General features: G+C 59.4%; 1 protein-coding gene and 1 long non-coding RNA gene across 8 annotated transcripts in view; both read right to left on the reverse strand.

Moving 5' to 3' along the window:
* The window catches only part of KANSL3 (KAT8 regulatory NSL complex subunit 3), a 22,899-nt gene continuing 3,164 nt past the window's right edge, over positions 1-19,735 (reverse strand). For 2 of the 7 annotated variants that reach the window (XM_069035317.1, XM_069035323.1), the window contains 18 exons: positions 19,429-19,614; positions 19,162-19,293; positions 18,510-18,626; positions 17,667-17,768; positions 17,463-17,534; positions 16,657-16,731; positions 15,236-15,393; positions 14,491-14,554; positions 13,871-14,071; positions 13,298-13,451; positions 12,064-12,141; positions 8,886-9,077; positions 7,271-7,349; positions 6,098-6,249; positions 5,463-5,575; positions 4,749-4,968; positions 4,446-4,570; positions 1-172 (listed from right to left, as the gene is read on the reverse strand). In XM_069035317.1, the coding sequence (XP_068891418.1) occupies positions 101-172; positions 4,446-4,570; positions 4,749-4,968; positions 5,463-5,575; positions 6,098-6,249; positions 7,271-7,349; positions 8,886-9,077; positions 12,064-12,141; positions 13,298-13,451; positions 13,871-14,071; positions 14,491-14,554; positions 15,236-15,393; positions 16,657-16,731; positions 17,463-17,534; positions 17,667-17,768; positions 18,510-18,626; positions 19,162-19,293; positions 19,429-19,614 (2,292 nt within the window). In that variant the 3' untranslated portion in view covers positions 1-100. Of the gene's footprint in view, positions 173-499; positions 586-3,945; positions 4,079-4,445; positions 4,571-4,748; positions 4,969-5,462; positions 5,576-6,097; positions 6,250-7,270; positions 7,350-8,885; positions 9,078-12,063; positions 12,142-13,297; positions 13,452-13,870; positions 14,072-14,490; positions 14,555-15,235; positions 15,394-16,656; positions 16,732-17,462; positions 17,535-17,666; positions 17,769-18,509; positions 18,627-19,161; positions 19,294-19,394; positions 19,615-19,735 lie in introns of those variants that run through there. The other 5 variants (XM_069035324.1, XM_069035320.1, XM_069035319.1 and 2 more) reach the window with 5 other exon arrangements.
* LOC138121625 (uncharacterized) lies at positions 7,762-8,879 on the reverse strand. Its single transcript, XR_011156219.1, has 2 exons — positions 8,136-8,879; positions 7,762-7,892 (listed from the first exon to the last, which is right to left on the reverse strand). It is a non-coding gene; the product is annotated as an uncharacterized lncRNA (long non-coding RNA).

Below are 19,735 nucleotides of genomic sequence, written 5' to 3' on the forward strand. Positions count from 1 at the left end.
CTTCCCACTCAGGAGATTCCAGGATTCTCTGGTTCTTTCAGGGAGCTGTCCAGCGTGGATCCTTCCCTGGATCCTTCCCTGCTCTCTCCTTTCCATCCCTTCACAGCTCACAAAATCCACCCTCAGCAAAAGCCACCCCCGGCGCTGCCTTTGGAGTGGCCACGGCCACAAACTTGGTCCAAAAGCACAACAAAATTTAAAAAAAAAAAAAAAAAAAAAAAAAAGGAAGTTTTTATTAAACAACAACAAATCCAGAAAAACACCCCCCCTTTCCCAGCCCCTGAGCCCACGGGGCTGCTCCTGTCCCACCCTCACAGTTCCTGCGGGCCCCTACAGCCCCCCAGGACAGCGTGGCCGCTCCTGGCCAGCCCCAGCGTGTCCCCGCGGTGTCCCAGGGCTCCGTGGGCCCTCCCCGGGGTCGGGATGAGTGTCCTGGAGGTGCCTTGCGGGGCAGGTGCCACCTTGGGGTGTGCCAGGCTGGCCCAGGGAGGGCTCCAGGGGAGAGGGGGCTGAGGGAGCCGCAGCCAGCCCGCAGCCAGCCCGGCCTCCCACGCCACGGGCTCTCCATGGGGCTGGTGGTGGTCACTGCGGAGAAGGGGACAGAGGGTCAGCGGCCTGGGGACGTGGTGCCCACCCTGGGCTGCAGAACTTTCACCCTGAGCACAAGGACCTGGCCTGGTTCACTGGCCAGAGCGAGACCCCGACACCAGCCCCGGCGCTGGCACGGCCCTGGCAGGGAAAGCGCAATGCCCAGACGGGCACCGCTCCCCTCCCCGCGCCCCCAGAGCCCCCAGGGAAGCGTTTCCCTGCTCAGATCCCCCACAAGTTCCTCTCTTCCTCCAGGGGCCGAGCTTCTCCCCCCACCCCACAAGTCCCTCCGTGGCTCCTGCCCAGCCAGGCCGCCTGCCCCAGCCCTGTGGCTCCCTCAGGGCAGCTCTGGGGGCTCCCTGGCAGTGCCCGAGGCCAGGCTGGATGGGGCTTGGAGCACCCTGGGACAGGGGAAGGTGTCCCTGCCCGTGGTGGGATGGGATGGGCTTCGAGGTCCCTTCCAACCCAGCCCACTCCAGGATTGTGTGACTTTTTCCAGCAAGGACGGGCCCCGCAGAGCTCAGGAACTGCCCTAAACCAGGCTCTAACCAAAATTCCTGCCCCTGGGAACGAGACTTCAAGAAGGGAAAGAGGTTCCTGCTCCCAAGGGCTGGACTCAGAGCTCTTCTCGTGCCACCCTTGCCCCAAACTCATGGCCAGCTCCAGGCCTGGCACTGCGAACCTCCCCAGGGCACAGAGCTGTGAGCCAGCACCGCTCCCTGGCCGTGCCCACCCTGCAGGGGCCACCCCCACAGCGTCCAACCCCGGCCGGAGCAGTTTCTGGAGAGGACAAAGCCGGGTTCACTCCGTGCTCTCACTTCCCAGCCGCACCAACTCTGGATCCGCCTCCCCCTGCTCCCACTGGCACCGACCGGAGACCCCTCGGGCTCCCACCTCCCGTGTGCTGCCCGGGGAGGAACGGGAGGTGCCCAGCCCAAAGCGCAGCTCAGCTGCTCCGGGCACAGCCCCAGCTTTAAATCCCAGCTTCCTGCGCAGGCACGGCGGGGCTGGAATTCCAACGGGAATTTGCTGCCGAGCACAGCAGGGCTGGAATTCCAAAGGGAATTTCATCTCTGGCAGCCACCGAGCACAGTAGGGCTGGAATTCCGAAGGGAATTTGCTGCTGAGCACACCAAGGCTGGAATTCCGAAGGGAATTTGCTGCCGAACACAGCAGGGCTGGAATTCTGACGGGAATTTGGTGCCGAGGCTGGAATTCCGAAGGGAATTTCATCTCCAGCAGGCACTGGCCACAGCAGGGCTAGAATTCCAACGGGAATGTGCTGCTGCAGCACTGGAATTCCAAAAGGAATTTGCTGCTGAGCACAGCAGGGCTGGAATTCCGAAGGGAATTTGCTGCCGAGGCTGGAATTCCGATGGGAATTTGCTCCCTGAGCACAGCAGGGCTGGAATTCCAAAGGGAATTTGCTGCCGAGGGTGGAATCCCGAAGGGAATTTCATCTCTGCCGCTGCCGAGCAGAGCAGGGCCGAAGCCCCGGGGCTGTTTCGGGGCTGTTTCGGGGCTGTTTCGGCAGTTCCACGCCCCAGGAAGCCCGGCCGGTTCCGGTTACGTAACCCCGCTGCTGCCAGGGCTGTGATCAGGGACAAAGCCTCGCAGCTGCCCCTGCGGTTTCCTGCGGGTGCAGCTTCCAGTTTGTGCTTCTGAAGCACAACCAAAGCCCTGCCTCGGCCACGCCGAGCTCAGCGCTGCAGGGAGATCCCGCACCCGGCTCCAAACCGCCCGGAGAAATGAACCCGTTCCCGAAGCCCTTCCGCCCTGGAGCCCGTCTGTGCCAAGCTCCCTCCCTCCTGCTGGGTGCTCCGAGGGTCTCACAGGTGACAGGGACAGCGAGGGAAGCACAGCAGCTCTGAGGGGTGACCGAAGAGCACCAAAGCTGCCTCCGACACGGAATTTCAGCCCTACACAAGTGACTGGCCCCAGGTGGGACCTGAGGGGCACCAGCTCAGGGCTCCAAGCTCTGCACTGAGCTCTGAGCTCAGTGACTGGAAGAAACTCAGGAAAGTCGAGGGAAGAAGGATATGGATGCTCCCAAATCCTGAGATTTAGCCAGGATTCTGCCTGGAAACTCCTGGCACCGTCAGCTCTGCGGCAGCACGGGTCACATCAAGGATTTATGGCTGCTGCTGTCAGTCCTCACCCAACTCCCATCCAGAGGCTTCTCCAGCAGCAGGATAATGCACCCCTAAATATATTCCAGCATCTCACAGCTCGAGCCAGCCCAGCAAAGCTACAGAGCCTCCCTGCCCTTGGAATGAGACACGTCTGAGGTCTCTCCCAAGGCAAATCATTCTGGGATCCTGTGAGGATGTAAAGGGAAGACGGCTCTGCCTGTCCACCAGAGCTCACCCTGCCCAGGGCCCGTTGAGTGGGAGCAGAAGTGGGAACATCCCGTGGGAGAGGGGAAAAAGCCACAACAAAGCAACCCTGCCGAACTGGAGGGATCCCAGCACCTCAGTGCCAGCCCTAAATCCCTGCTGGGAACTGGAACTGGTCACCAGTGGGAACTGGAGCTGATCCCAAGGGGGAACTGGAGCTGGAGCTGATTCCTGCTGGGAAATGAACTGGAGCTGATCCCAAAGGGGGAACTGAACTGGAACTAATCCCAAGGGTGAAGTGATCCCTGCTGGAAACTGGAGCTGATGCCCCAGTAGGAACTGGAGCTGATCCCAAAGGGGGAACTGAACTGGAACTAATCCCAAGGGTGAAGTGATCCCTGCTGGAAACTGGAGCTGATGCCCCAGTGGGAACTGGAGCTGATCCCAGGGGAATGCTGAGCTGATCCCTGCTGGGAACTGGAGCTGATCCCTGCTGGGAACTCGAGCTAATCCTGCAGTAATTTTACCCCTTTTGCACCAGGATTTGGGGACGAGAGGTCCATGCTGCAGTGCCCAAACCCACACTGTGCCCACAACAAAAATCCCCTCTCTGACCTGGCAGCCACACCAAGATTCCTGGGAGCAGGAAGGCAGCCAGGATCCTTGGGACAGCACCTGGAATGTGCTGGGAGCCCAAAGATTGAGCTTTTCCTCCTGTCAGTGATCCACCTCCCCCAGGAATCTGTGTCCAGCAGACACAGCCCTGGAGCTGTGGTTCCACAGCACGGGGTGAGTGAGAGAGCAGGACTGGGGAGCTGCACAAGGAAACAGCGCAGGAACTGGGCAGCTCTGGGGGGAAATAGGGCAGAATTCCCAACATCCGCAGGGCCTGGCCTCACAGCAGGGCATGGAGAGGCAGGAGCAGCATTTCCCAGAGGAACAGCTCCAGGCAGCATGGCCAAGCCACCCTCCCGAGGGAGCAGAGAGACTCCACAGCTTCCCTCCTCCCACCACGATCCGTTCCTGCCAGGAAAACCTGGAGCTGCAGCGACAATTCCCACGTGGATGTCAGTTCTCCAAGTCTAGCTGGAGATTCCCTCGGTGCAGCACCAGTGTGGGAAGGTTTAGATGGGATGTTGGGAAGGAATTCTTCCCTGTGAGGGTGAGGAGAGGCTGGGATGGAGTTCCCAGAGGAGCTGTGGCTGCCCCAACCCTGGAAGTGTCCAGGCTGGACATTGGGGCTTGGAGCACCCTGGGACAGTGGAAGGTGTCCCTGCCCATGGCACTGGATGGGATTTAAGGCCCTTCCAACCCAAACCATTCCATGATTCCACAATATCAAGGCCACTCAAATTTAAAGCGACACAACAACAACAACAACACCCCGGGTCTTGTCACCCCCCTTCCCACCCCCGAGGTGGGACAGGGACACCTCCCCAGCACAGCCACACCTGTGAGGGCCAGGAGCAGCCCAGGTGAGCAGCCACGGCCACATTCCCTAGGGAAAGGTGTCCCCATTACCTGCGGGCCCTGTGTCTGCTCCTCCAGCGGGGGCTGCGCTGTCCCCAGCGCCGCCTGGCTCAGGGTGCCCACGCGGCCGGGCTGTCCCCGCAGCGTCACCGTGATGGTCGTCGGAGCCTTCAGGCCTGCAGAGCCCACAGAAAAATGTCCCTGAGAAACAGGGGGTGGTGCAGGCCACCTCCAAACCGGGCTGCAGCTTCCCCTCAGAGGGGGCTGCTCGGGAACCACCAGCCCAGAGAGCAGGAGAAGCGTTGGGAACGTTGTGAGCACCGGCAGCACCTCCCTGCCCTCCCTCCCGCTCACCTGCAGCCTGGTTGGAGATCTGGGCCAGCCCCGGGAGGCTGCTGGCCAGCTTGGCCAGCCCCCCGTTGGTCAGCAGCTGGTGGATGGCCGTGGGCTTGCCGCTGGCCGAGGCCCCCAGGGACAGGGAGGTGGCCACGGGGATGGTGCGGACGATGGCGCCGGTGTCCGTGGTGATGGCACCCAGGCTCTGCAGGGCCGTGGGCGCCTTCACAGCTGAGCTCTGCAAGGACAGACACAAGCCCTGAGCTCCTGGGAGGACAGCACAGGCCGGGATGGCCACTCCCCCTCTCCAGCCAGAGGCCTTTTGGAGTTCCACGCTTCTCCCTGGCCCGCACGGGCAGGGCTGAGTCCCGGTGGATTTGTCCCTCCCAGCCTGCACATCTCATTTGAGCCTGAAACCCTGACTGGGACAAAATGACCTCCCTGAGGTCACTGGAGGGACGGGGAGCGGGGCCTGAGAGGTGCCAGGTGGGGTTTTCCCAGGATATCCCAGGGAAGGATCGCTGATCCCTCTCATCTGCTCTCGAACTCAGCTGCTCGTGGGTGGCTGCACAGAAACAGCTTCTCCCAGAGCCCCTTCCAGGCCTCAGCTCACTTCAGAGCACGCTGAGTGCCCACCCCTCCTCTCTTCTGGTCCAGAGGGCCTATCCAGGCTCCCAAAACGTCCCCTCCCACCCACCCAGCTCCCCCGTGGGATGCCCGAAGGCTGCTCACCTGCACAGGTGAGGCGGCAGCAGCCACGCCGGCAGGGAGGCTCGAGGACTTGGTGCCGATGTCCTGCAGGCTGAAGCTCAGCCCCTGGAGCAGGCTGCTGGCAGAGGCTGCTCCTGAAACACCCAGAGAAGAGGAAAGTCAGGCTGGGAGGATTCACCAGCACCAACCTGCGGGTCTGTGGCAGGGCTGTGATCCCCGAGGCCACTGGGGATCCTCCCACAGCACGTTTTATGGGATCATGGAATGTCCCAAGTGGGAAGGGACCCACTGGGATCACTGATCCAACCCCTGGCCCTGCACAGACACCCCAAAATCCCACCCTGGGCATCCCTGGTTGTTCAAATGCTCCTGGAGCAGCCTCAGGGCTGTGCCCATTCCCTGAGCAGTGCCCAGCACCCCCTGGGGGAAGAACCTTTCCCAAAATCCACCCAAAACCCCCCTGGCACAGGGACATTTCCCTGCTGCAGCTACAGAGGGGTGACCTGTGAGACAGAGGAGGCCTCGTTGCACACAAATGGCACCGTTCCCACCGTTTCCTGCTGCACCCCGAGCCACAAACCCCACCTCGAGAGCCTCCCCCCAACCCTGTGAGCCTGGCTGACCTTCTCCTCCCCTCCCGAGGGCAGGGCAGGTACCTGGGAGGGCAGGGGCGGGCTGGGCCTGCAGGCCGTGGGTGCTGCTGGCCACCAGCCGGCTCTGCAGGGCGTGGAAGGCGCTGGGGGCCGAGCTGCTGGGGATCCCGGCTGGAGCGGGGCTCAGCGAGGCCTCTGCTGCTGCTGAGCTCAGCCTAAGAGGGAAGGGAGAGACCCCAGTGAGGGGTGAAACTGCCCAGGGCAGGCAGGGACAGCTTTGGCAGCCAGCTGGCACTGCCCAGACCAACCCAGGCTCGGGGAGGAGGGAGCTGAGCTACAGAACCCGAAGCAGGGGAATCACAGGAGTGGGAAGGTTGGAAAAAAGCTTTAAAGATCATCAATTCCAAGAGAAGTTTCCCTGTGTGCAGGGGCAGCAGCCAAGACGAGAATCACTTAAGGGAAAAGCCACGGATTTCCAAACTGGAAGAGTTGTGTGCACCTCCTGGGGTCACCCTGCACCAGAGGCACCGGCCCTGCAGGGCCACTACGCTCCCTGTTTAACTTGCCCTGTTTAAAACCCACTTTCTACCTAAAAACAGCTCTTCATCCTCTCCTCTCCCAGATCCTAGAGTGGTTTGGGTTGGAAGGAGCCTTAAAGCCCATCCAGTGCCACCCCTGCCATGGGCAGGGGCACCTCCCACTGTCCCGGGCTGCTCCAAGCCTTGTCCAACACTTCCAGGGATCCAGGGGCAGCCACAGCTGCTCTGGGAATGGGATCAGCCAGAGCCCAGCTCCCCAAAGCTGGGTTTAAATAAGGAAATAAAAAAAGTCTCAACATGGGATTCATTTCCCAGCAGAAATCCCTGTGGGCAGTTCATGCCCTTCATGAGCTGCTTTGAGGCTTTTTCCCCCCTGTCTTTGCAATAAAAACGTTGGACTGGCAGAGGGAACAGAATGAAGGGAAGGATTGAACACGGAATTTCTGCCAAAATCCCCACAAAGACGGAGAGAAGCAAACCTGAGTTTGGGAAAGCACACTAGACATGACCCACAGCCCCAATCCTTCCACTCCTGCCACCCCCAGCCTCGATTCCCAGCTGGCACAGAGTTTCCAGAGTCTCCCTCACACCAGAAAACTCCAGTGGGAAGCAAAACAAAGCTCCACGTGCAGGGATCTCCCCGTGGCAGCCTTTGCCTGGCAAATAACCCCCAAAAGATTCCCAAATCCCCACTCACTTGGGGGAGGAGAGCAGCCCCGAGAGCTCCTTGGCGCTGGACATGGACTGGCCGACGGGCAGCGGCTTCCCAGAGACAACTGCAAAACAAGAAGGAGAATCCTCAGTTCCTCTCCCCCACAAATCCTCTGGGATTCCTCGGGGATCTCCCTCTCTCCGAGTACCCCCAGGCACGGCCAGGGGCTCATCCAGCTCCCAGAGCATCTTCTCCAGGAATCCCAGCCCGAGGCACCGCGCTGGACACCGGGAGACCAAAATCCAGTTATAAAACACTTGTGGAATGAGGGCAGCCAAGAGCGAAGGCACCGCCTTCCAAAACCCTTGGGGAACCTCAGGCCCTCGCCACCAAAGGCAAACCTCTCTCCTAAAAGGTTGTCTCCAACTAATCCCCTCCTGCTCCATGCCTGCCTCGATGGATTTCGGGGATCTGGGTGATTTTGTAAGGATTCTTTAATTCAAGACACTTTACAAAATACACAGGGATGCGACGAGTCACGGAATTTGTTTATTGCAGCATTTGGGGATACAACTGCACTCCTCTCTTGTGCATTCCTCCTGCTCACACCCGGCAAAGAGGGAATTCTTGTTTGGGTTCATGTTTACTTCTGCCATTCATTTCCTTTCTGTGAAAAGAAGTTTGGAAAAATTAAAAATAAAAAAAAAAAAAATTTAAAAAAAAAAAGATTCCGGAAACCCAGAGGTTTTCAAAGCTGCCAGGAGATCAGGTGAAACCTTCCAAAGGGATGTGGATTTGTGTCTTTTCACAGCTCAGAGCTGTTCAGCTGGCAGAGAGGTGCTTGGAAAGGAGCAGAGCTATTTCTCAGCTTTGAAAACCTCGGATTTCCCAGCGGAACGGAGCCGCCGACCTTTGATTCCACGACCAGGGACTGCTTTGTGGAGCTGTGGCACCAGGAAGGTGCTCCAGACAAGGCAACATCCCCAGGGACACGGGGGACAGCAGTGAGGGCTTCTGGCCTCTCTTGCAGAGGCTCAGGGGAAGCAGACGGAGCACATCAGCTCTTCTTGGGCACGGCGGCTTCTCCGGGATGCAGAGGCGCGATGGGAGCCGGGATTTGTTTGGATGTGCATCCAAAGTGTGCTGTGCCACGCTCCAGGCCCCAGGGGGGGATCAGCAGAGCCGGCAGCTCTGCTGGATTGGGGGTTTTGAGCGCACAAAACTCTTCCAGAGGGAGGAACTTCGCTGCGATCCCTCAAAGCGGCAGCGGGAGGAGCGGAACACGGAGCAAGGGGTCCGGCAGGACCAGCATCCTGCTCCCAGCAGCAGCTCCGGGGCCTCCAGGGAGGTGTGGGACCAGAGGGAGGTGCAGGATCCACCTCCCAGCTCCAGGCCGCGGCCGAGTGTTGCGCAGGAGCGTGGAATTCCAAGCGCCGTGGAAAACAGGCTCCCGCCAAGACCCGCCCGGGCACTCACAGCCGAAGCTGCCACCTTCTCCCTGCAGCTAAAATCCTCCAGAAACCAGGGAGGGGTAACCAAGAACCGAGGGAGGGGTAACCAAGAACCGCAGCTCCCTCCCCGCCCCACAGCAGCGCCCCGAGGGCGGGCTGGGCACGCCAGGCCCGTGCTGGGTGACAGCAGCTGAGCAGTCCCAACTCACTTTCTGCCTGGGTGCTGAGGGCTGCTCCGGTGCCCACGGCCGCAGCATCTCCGTGGGAGACAATGGTCACCTTGATTTTGGCTCGTTTGGAGGCTTTGGCGCACTGGGTCGGGCTGGGGGTCTGGTGCCTCTTCAGCTGCACACGCACATCCTCTCTGTCAGCCCCGTCCGAGTGCTCTGAGGACACTGGAACTGGGGGACACAGAAGGAGCTTTTTGAGCACCCAGGGCGGCTCCGCGTGCCGGGAGGGGAACATGCCCATGCACACGTCCACAGCTCCCTCCATGCCAGCCTTCCCAGCTCCCATGCACTGGAACCCACGCTGCTCCTCTCCTGCACTGACCCCTGCCTGTCCTGCGCTGCCATCCCGGGAATTGGCTCGAGCTGCTCCCAGGCCGTGGCAGGATGGGGTGGAAGGGCTGCCCTGTCCCTGCAGCGAAGGGAAATGGCTGCGAGCAGCGATGCCACGGCTCAACGGGGGTGTTTTCATCTCCAAATCCTGGCCTCGAGGCCCCTCCAGCAGCCCTGATCTCCAGGGGAGGGGATAAGTGTGGACTTGCAGGCACAGAAGATCAGAGCTCAGCCCAGCTGCTGCTCCGACACGGAGCCAGAGCATCCCCCAGCAGCCCTCCCAGAGCTGGGCAGGTTCTCAGAGGCACCAAGCCAAGCAGAAGAGGTGCTGCAGCAAAGCCAAGCCCCCCAAAACCCCACACTGCAAAGGACTGGGACAGAAACACCACAAACCGAGCAATCTCCTCCACGGCAGACCTTGATCTGTCGCATCCACTCCATCCTGCCTCAAGCACAAGCTCCCCAAAGCCAGGGCAATCCTCCCAAAAAGCACAGAGGACCCACAAGTGCAGCCCAGGGACATGGCCATGAGCTGCCACATCCTGCCCATCCACACAGCCGCCACCGCTGGGGTACAATGCCCAAACCCCAGCCTGAAACGCTGAGAATTCCCTCTTTCCAGAGGGTCCTGGGCATCAGAGCCACGTCTTCAACAGCCCAGAAGCCAAGATGCCCCTCCCTCCTTTACTGACAAACACCCGGACCCAGACACAGGGTATAAAACCAATAAATGTGTGTATGCACGTATTTCCATGCCGTGTTATCACCTCACACCTTGAGCCATGGGAGGGCAGGACCAGCCTGCAGCCAAATCCCCACATTTCAGGCGACCCCGAGTGTTTTGGGGCCGCTCTGCTCCCCAGGGCAGTGCCAAGCTCGCTGCGCCGTCGCCTCGTGCAGCACTGCTGTGTTTGCCCCCAGCTCCCAACATGCGCCATCCAAACCATCCAGGAGAGCCCTGCTGGCCCCACAGCCCCCAGCCCAGGGCCAGTAGCCAAGCAGGACAGCGAGTGGCACATGCACAGGCACCGGGTAAAGCAGTGACCCAGCTGGGTCCCTCTGTGTCCCCTCCTGTTCCTGCCCGGGTAAGGGCACAGGGAGTCGTGCCAGGCAGGGCTGGCTGTGTGTTCCCAAGGAATAGCCCATTCCCAAACCAGAGGCTCCTATCTGACACCTGAGGCAGCCAAGGCGGCGCTCTAATGAACCCAGAGCTCTTAATTAGCTCTTGCTGCTCTGAGCAGGCAGGCCAGGCTGGGGCCAGGCTCTCCACATCCAGCAGGGAAACATCCACTGGAGATTCCTCCCCCAGGAACGCTCCCTGCCCTCGTGGCACAAGGAAGGCTCACAGCGAGGCTCCAGGGGTCAGGGGATGCTTAAACCAAGCTCAAGAGGAAAAGAAACCTTTAAAGCACCAGCTCGGGGCAGAGCCTGGCTCAGGAGTTGGTTGTGGAGTTAAAGGCAGAACATTCAGGGTGCTCAGGGCAGCGCCCAGCCCTGGGGACACCCCGAGGGAGAAGTGAGACCGACAGCTCAAGTGACAACCCTGCAGCCTCCCAAAGCCTTGGATTTCCACGTTCCTCCCTCTGCTGACCCCAGATCCACGCAGGGACTGTTGTTCATGATGGCAAAACACATCTCTGGACAGCCTGGACCTCACCCTCCATCCCCAACCCTCCGAGCACGGCACATTCAGTCACCTCTGGGTGCTCAGACTGTCACCTCTGTGTGTCCCCTGGTCCAGACAGCATCCCTGTCCCTGATCCATCCCTGCCTTCCCAAACCCATCCCTGATCCATCCCTGCCTTCCCAAAGCGCTGTCCCTGATCCATCCCTGCCTTCCCAAAGTTCTGTCCCTGATCCATCACAGCCTTCCCAAACCCATCCCTGATCCATCCCTGCCTTCCTAAAGTTCTGTCCCTGATCCATCCCTGCCTTCCCAAAGTCATCCCTGATCCATCCCTGCCTTCCCAAAGCTCTGTCCCTGATCCATCACAGCCTTCCCAAAACTCTATCCCTGATCCATCCCATCCCTGCCTTCCCAAAGCTCTGTCCCTGATCCATCACAGCCTTCCCAAAACTCGATCCCTGATCCATCCCATCCCAGCCTTCCCAAAGCTCTGTCCCTGATCCATCACAGCCTTCCCAAAACTCGATCCCTGATCCATCCCATCCCAGCCTTCCCAAAGCTCTGTCCCTGATCCATCACAGCCTTCCCAAAACTCGATCCCTGATCCATCCCTGCCTTCCCAAACCCATCCCTGATCCATCCCTGCCTTCCCAAAGTTCTGTCCCTGATCCATCCCTGCCTTCCCAAAGTCATCCCTGCCTTCCCAAAGCTCTGTCCCTGATCCATCACCATTTTCCCAAGGCCATCCCTCTGTCCCTGACCTCTCTGTTCTTCCCTAATCCCTCGGGCTGGGCAGTGCTGCTGTGTGTCCACCCCTGGCTGTCCCTCGTCCCTGTCCCACGTGTCAGGGACGCTCCACCAGCACCCCAGCTCTGTCACACCCGTGTCCACACCCCCTGCTCACCCCCAGCACAGGAAAGGGTTAAACCCACGTCCACCAAGCTTTAGTCCATCAGAGCCAACCAGACTCCAGCATTTTACCACTGGGAGCAGGGAAGAGCTCAGGAAAAGTCTGAGTGGGCCCTCGGCTTCAGCTCCAACCACAGCAAGGAGAAAGCACCGAGCAGGGGACAAGGGGACACGTCGGGCCACAGCCCCAAACCAGCGCAAGGGAAGAGGAGGATGATGGAAGAAGGCAGCAGAGACAGAGAGAAGGAAGGAGACAGGGAGAGAGACAGCGAGAAGTGAGGAGATACTCACCAAAGAGACATGAAGAGGTGCCAGGAGGAAGAGCTTTCCTCACCAGCATGTTTTGTTTCAGAAAAGCAGCGAACTGAGCTGAAATGAATCAGAGAGAATTACAGTATCACAGCCCGAATCTGCAGGGGGACAGGGGCTCTGGGGACACCGCTGGGACCCCCAGATGGACACCTGGGAGCAGGCAGAGCTCCGGACACGACTGATCCAGCCACGGGGAACAACGGAGAAGCGGCAACCTCCTGTGCTCCGACACGGCAAGGGGCACATTCCCACCAAAGAGCCCTCTCCAGCCACCAGGAAAGGTGCCCCGGGGAGGAGAGCAGGGCTGAGCTGTGCCAAGAGGCTGAGAGCAGCTGGCAGACATGAGCCAGCACCTCCCTGAGCAGCTCTGGCCAGGAATGCTGTCGATAAACCCGGGCACCGGGACACAGCTCCAGCACGGAGCCTCCTCCTGCCTCCCTCAGCTAGAGCAGCACAGGAACACAACCCTTCAGGCCATGGTGTAGGAAATGAGGCAGATCCAAGCTCCAGCTTCCCCCTGGAGTCCATCCCCGAGGCAGGATGGATGTGGAGGGTCACTGCTGGAGGTGGCAGCCAGCAGCCTGTCCAGCTCTGTCCTGAGCACAGCAAGGAGAGAAGGGAGGATGGAGAACCGTCCCCTGAGTGCTGCTGGAATTTGCCAGAAGGGATCCTCAGCCACAAAAGCATTCCCTGCACTCCCAGAGTTCACCACCAGACTGAAGGTTTCTAACCAGCCTCTGACAGGACACGAGACCCCACAGCTCGAGCTGGTTTCTTATCCACAGCAGATTTTCCACAGGCCACTTGCTGCGAGATGGTTCCGAAATCCCCCAAATCCCGCAGTTTCCACCTCAATTCAACAGCCTCAACCATCTCCTGAGCACCTTTGGTGTCTCCCCAGGCAGCCCTGAAGGAGACACCAGAGCAAGGTCTCCCAAAAGGATCAGAGCGTGGCTATAGCGGGGTTTGGTCAGCCACAGAGAAAATCCTTCCCACTCCCAGCAGCAGCAAGGCTCCACAAGCTGCAGAAACACCGTTTCCAACCTAATTCCAACCCTCCAAGGCCGTGACAGGGGACTGAGCCGTGGAGAAAGCTGCCACAGGGAGCTCGGAATTCAACACGGGACTCGGAAGATAAAAACCTACACAGGTCCAGACAGAGAAAGAGCAAAATTCCGGCGGCTGGCAGGGTGGGAAAGCTGCAGGGAATTACCTTGTGCCTGCTTGTGGGTCAGCACCGTGTCCGGCCTCGGCACCTGCCTCTTCAGCAGCTGCGTGGGGCCCACCTGGCTGGGCTTGGGCAGGGACAGGGCGGCCACCTTGGTCTTGGGGCTGGATGTGGGGCTGCTGGACACGCTGGACAGGTCCTGCTGGGAGAGAGGGACAGCTCAGCCCCACGTGTGCTCGAGGCAGCCCTGGCCCTGAGCACCAGGCCTTTGGCTGGAGGCTCATTTCCCTCACCATGGGATTTTTAAGGCTGGAAAAGACCTTTGAGATCATCAAGTCCCATTGTCAACAGCACGGTCACCCCTGTCCCCAAGTGCCACATCCACCCGTGTTTTGAACACTCCCAGGGACGGTGACCCCCCCAGCCTGCTCCAAAGCCTTACAATGAAGTAATTTCTCCTCATCTCTCATCTCAACCTCCCCTGAGGACACATCCCCTTCGGTATCCTCTCCCCTCCCTCTCCCAACCCTCACCACAGCTCTCCCCACAGATTCCAGCGGCACAAAAGCCTCTCTTTCCACAACCCCCAGCCGGAATCACCCCGGGAAGAGCTCCCACCTCGGAGCCCGAGGGCGAGGCCGGCACTTTGGCTGCAGGGGAGGCGGGTCTGCTGCTCCTCTCGGGCAGCTCAAAGGACAGATCCCTCCTGCTGGAATCTCGGGGCTTCTTCTTCTTCTCAGCGTCCAGGTCGCGGGGCTCGGAGCCCGAGTGGCTCTCGGCTCGGGTCAGCACTCCCGTCAGGAAGTCGGCGATCTCATCCTGGGAATTTTTGGGATAAAGAGTGGGACTCAGAGCTGGGCAGGTCTCTGAACGAAGGAGCCCCGCAGCCTGAAGCAAAGAAATGAAGCATTCCCAGGGGGATACAGGGATAAGGCTCTGCTGGGGTTGGATATTCCGCAGAAAATCCCTAAAACCTCACAGACAGAGCTTGGATTTCTCAGCGAAGCTCACAAATCGCTGACTTAGGACACGCAGGGGAAAAAACCACAATGGTTTCCCCTAAAACGTGTGGGGACACTCAGGAAAGTGCTCCTTGCTTAAGGTGCACCCCCAGGAATCCCACAGCTCTGCTCCTTCCAAATCCCCCTCAGGAGAAGATTCCCTTCAATCCTGTGGGCACCGAGACATTCCAGCAGAGATTCCTCCTCCTTTTGGAGGTGCAAAGTTCCTGTGCTCACCTGGATGCACCTGTCCACCATGCTCTGGGTCAGCCCTTCTGACTTCTTTTTGGCTTTGCTTATCCTAAGGGAAAAAAAAAAAACAACTAAACCAGGTGGAAATCACCACTTTTCCACAGAAATGCTCCCGTCATTCTTCACCTATCGAAGAGAAAGATCCTTTTTGGGACTTCCCAAAGCATTTTTCAAAGCCAATCTGATATTTCAGAGCTCTGTCTTCACACCCAGTGTCAGAGTTTTAGGTTTCTCTCCTTCCTGTCCTTTACTGATTTTCCCTACTTGAGATCCCTGACTCCTGTGATGCTCCAAAATCTCCTCTGCGCTGCTGGGTCTGGCCCTAAATCAGGCCCAGCCCCAAGTCAGGCCCAGCCCCAAACAGGTTTTTCCTACAGTAATTGTCAACACAGACAAATTTGGGGGGTTTTCATACAGTTCCCATCCAGTCCCAGCACCAAATTTGGGTGATTTTAATACAGTTCCCACCTAATCCCAGCACCAAATTTGGGGGATTTTCATGCAGTTCCCACATAATTCCAGTACCAAATTTGGGGGATTTCCATGCAGTTTTCATCTGATCCCAGCACCAAATTTGGGGGATTTTCGTGCAGTTCCCACCTGATCCCAGCACCAAATCTGGGGTATTTTAATACAGTTCCCACCTAATCTCAGCACCACATTTGGTGTTGATGTCCCCAGCACGCTCAGGTGCTGCCCAGAATTCCCAGGAACAGAGCATCCACCCCACCTGAGGTTGTCATCCGCTCCTCCCACCACCACCATGCTGTTATCCGCCCGGATCTTCTCCCGGAAATCCTCCATGGCTTCGATGTTGCACTGCAGGGAGTTCTGCCCGATCACGAACAGCACCGGGGTCTTCATCTCCAGAAGGGGGTCATCCACATCCTGTTGGGAGCAAGGGGGTGGAAGTCTGGGAGGGCTGAGCTGGGATGGCACCAAAATCCTGGGATGAGGCTGAGGAAGCAGCGACAGCGACGCTTCCAGGGGTGAGTCCCAGTGGGATGCACTGGGGGCAGAGGGAAGCTCTGCTTGAGCAGCTGCGTGCTCCAGGAAATGCCTTTCAGGGGGAATTCCCTTGGGATGAGCGGCTTCTGAGAGTGACTGTGGCCATCATCACTCCCTATCCAGTCACACACGGCTCATAACGGAGCGTTCTGGGCTCCGTGGAAATGACATGGATAACAGGGAGCCAGGCCATGGATAACAGAGCCAGGCCATGGATAATGGAGCCAGGACATGGATAACAGGGAGCCAGGCTATGGATTAGGAGGGAGCCAGAACATGGATAACAGAGCCAGGCCATGGATAACAGAGCCAGGCCACGGGTAACAGAGCCAGGCCATGGATTAGGAGGGAGCTAGAACATGGATAACAGAGCCAGGCCATGGATAACAGAGCCAGGCCATGGATTAGGAGGGAGCCAGAACATGGATAACAGAGCCAGGCCATGGATAATGAGGTGCCAGGCCATGGATAATGAGGTGCCAGGCCATGGATAACAGAGCCAGGACATGAATTAGGAGGGAGCCAGAACATGGATAACAGAGCCAGGCCATGGATAACAGGGAGCCAGGCCACGGGTAACAGAGCCAGGCCATGGATTAGGAGGGAGCCAGAACATGGATAACAGAGCCAGGCCATGGATAATGAGGAGCCAGGCCATGGATAACGAGGTGCCAGGCCATGGATAATGAGGTGCCAGGCCATGGATAACAGAGCCAGGACATGGATTAGGAGGGAGCCAGAACATGGATAACAGAGCCAGGACATGGATAGCAGAGCCAGGACATGGATAACAGGGAGCCAGGTCATGCATAACAGAGCCAGGCCATGGATAATGGAGCCAGGACATAAATTAGGAGGGAGCCAGGCCATGGGTAACAGAGCCAGGCCATGGATAACAGGGAGCCAGACCATGGATAATGAGGGAGCCAGGCCATGGATAACGGAACCAGGCCATGGATAACAGGGAGCCAGGCCCCCAGGAAGGTCCTCTGACAGCAACGCCTCCTCCAAACTGAAATCACACACACATTCCCCCAAAACATCAGCCAGCTATCTCTGGACTCCCAGGAACGATCCCACAAAACAACCCAGGGAGGTTTAAAGACAAGCAGAGTTCTTTAAGCGGCTCCATCTGACCCTTACCCCTCTGGGGCCGTCCACGGTGAGCAGCGGGAAGCCCAGGCACACGACAGCAGTGACATACTCCATCACTGAAACCTGGGCAGGGAGACAGCAGTCAGCATTCCCAGAGCCCAGCACACCCCGGGAATGAAGGCTGCTCTGCCAGGCACAGAAACACCTTAATAGCAACACCTGGGTGATTAAAAAGCATTAAATGACCCAAACTGCAAAGGGCCCACGCCCACAGAGGTCAAAGGCGGGCCTTGGAGCGAGCACAGGGACAGAGAGAACCCCAGCAGTGACTCGAATCCAGCTCTGCTGGATAAGGAGAATCACAGAGCCCTGGAATGGTTTGGGCTGGGAAGGACCTTAAACCCCATCCCATTCCAGCCCTGCCACGGGCAGGGACACCTCCCGCTATCCCAGGCTGCTCCAAGCCACATCCAGCCTGGCCTTGGGCACTTCCAGGGATGGAGCAGCCACGGCTGCTCTGGGAATTCCATCTCAGCCCCCCTCCACCCTCACAGCCAGGAATTCCTTCCCAATATTCCACCCAAATCTCCAGTTTCCCAGTGGGAAGCCATTCCCTGTGTCCTGTCCCTGAATCCCTTGTCCCCAGTCCCTCTCCAGCTCTGCTGGAGCCCCTTCAGGCCCTGCAAGGGGCTCTGAGCTCTCCCTGGAGCCTTCCCTTCTCCAGGTGAGCACCCCCAGCTCTCCCAGCCCAGCTCCAGCCCCGGGAGCATTTCCATGGCTCCCTCTGGACCTGCTCCAGCAGCTCCACAGCCTCCCTGTGCTCCCCTGAGGAGGCAGAGGACTGGGGCACTCACGTGACAGGCCACCAAGGCACCCGTGTTCCACCCGATCAGGATGATCTGCTTGTGAGAGAAGTGGTTGTGGATCTGGGGGAGACAAAACAAAGCCACGGCTGGAGAATCGGGACACGCAATGGGACGGTGCCCTGAGGCGGCACAGCCCCTCCAGGCACGGGACGGGGTTTGAGGGGCACAAAGGGACCTGCTGCTGTCCCTCACCTCGGCCACCTTGCCCCTGACGGCGCCGATCATGTGCTCCAGGCACTGCAGCACGCCCACCCCGCTGCCGTTGTTCAGCAGGGACGTGGCGATGGGAATGACCTGCGTGGGAAAGGGAACATCGGGAATAACCGGCACTGCTGGGGGTGTTGGGAACAGCCGGCACTGCTGAGGGCAACAGCCGGCACTGCTGGGGGCAACAACCGGCACTGCTGGGGGCAACAACCGGCACTGCTGGGGGCATCGGGAACAACCGGCACTGCTGAGGGCAACAACCGGCACTGCTGGGGGTGTTGGGAACAACCGGCACTGCTGAGGGCAACAGCCGGCACTGCTGGGGGCAACAGCCGGCACTGCTGGGGGCAACAGCCGGCACTGCTGGGGGCAACAGCCGGCACTGCTGGGGGCATCGGGAACAGCCGGCACTGCTGGGGGCATCGGGAACAACCGGCACTGCTGAGGGCAACAATCAGCACTGCTGAGGGCAATAACTGGCACTGCTGGGGGCATCGGGAACAACCGGCACTGCTGAGGGCATGGGGAACAACCGGCACTGCTGAGGGCATGGGGAACAGCCCACAGAACCAGCCCCACACACCTTTCCCAACCTCACAGAGCCAACCCCTCACACGCTTCCCAAGCCCTCAGAGCCAGCCCCTCACAGCCAGCCCCACACACCCTTCCCAACCCCACAGAACCAGCCCCACACACCCTTCCCAAGCCCACAGAGCCAGCCCCACACACCTTTCCCAGCCCCACAGAGCCAGCCCCACACACCCTTCCCAAGCCCTCAGCGCCAGCCCCACACACCCTTCCCAAGCCCTCAGAGCCAGCCCCACACACCTTTCCCAGGCAGGAGAGCTGGGACTGCCAAAAGCGGTGCCGTCGGGACGTGGGGAACATGGAGTTGGCGGGGCCGGAGGAAGCTATGAGGATCAGGGGGGAACCGGGCAATTTGCTCTGCAAAGTTCAACAGGAGCCAGGTCAGGAACAGCAGATCCCCTGGGAAAGGCCTCCGTGCCCCACAAGGAAGAGGGAGGGCTCTTGCACTCATTAATTGACTGCTTCCCCAAGCCAAAGCTCCCTCAGGATACCCAGCAGAACGTGTCCAACAGAAGGGACTCTCCCTTCTTTCCATGGGGCAGCTCCGATCCCTGCTCCCTGGGACAGAGACAGACCCAGGGAATGGCTGGAGCTGGGCTAGGGAGGGTCAGGCTGGATTTTGGGAAAGGTTCTTCCCCCAGAGGGTGCCAGGCACGGCCCCAAGGCTGCTCCAGGAGCGTTTGGACAGCGCTGCCAGGGATGCCCAGGGTGGGATTTTGGGGTGTCAGTGCAGGGCCAGGGGTTGGGTCAGGGATCCCTGTGGGTCCCTCCCATTCACGGAGCAACTCTAAAGCAGGGGGAGAAGAGCTCAGGGAGAGGACAGAGGCAGAGCAGGGGAAGACCAAAGCTGACAGGGGACTGTCTCTCCCCACAAGCCCCCAGAGGCACTCACTGGTTTATTATGGGACAGGACACCCACTGCTGGGTCCCAGGGTCTCTTGAGCAGCAGGGACAGCGCCTCTGCCCCTGCTGCTCCCGTCTTGGCCGTGGAGGAGAGCAGCATCCTGTCGATCAGCGTGGGGATCTGCAAGCAGAGGCCAGGGGGCACTGAGAAAACGCACCCAAAACACGGGATAACAATTCCAGCCTCTTCCCTGTGCCAGCTGTGTGAAGGGAGAACGTCACCTGTGACAGCCAAGTCTGCCACTGCTTTTATCACCTTTCCTTTCAGGGTCTGCAGGGCGTCCAGGTACGCAGCCAGCACGGGCAGGCTCAGGGTCTCCACCAGCGTCGTGTGAAGCCACTGGATGAGTTTGGTGTCCCAGTTCACGCTGGCCAGAGCCTGGCGCACCCTGCGGGCACATTTATCCACCGCGATCCTCCTCAGCACGGGCTCGTTGCACGCCTGGAAACCGGGAATTTCCAAAGGAACAGTTCAGGGGAGGATCAAGCACGGCAGCGCACCCCCACCCACGGGGAAGCGAGGACAAAAACATCTGGAGTGAGGACATTTGTCCGAGAAGGAC

This window comes from Aphelocoma coerulescens, chromosome 22 (assembly GCF_041296385.1).
Source record: "Aphelocoma coerulescens isolate FSJ_1873_10779 chromosome 22, UR_Acoe_1.0, whole genome shotgun sequence".
Taxonomy (NCBI): domain Eukaryota; kingdom Metazoa; phylum Chordata; class Aves; order Passeriformes; family Corvidae; genus Aphelocoma; species Aphelocoma coerulescens.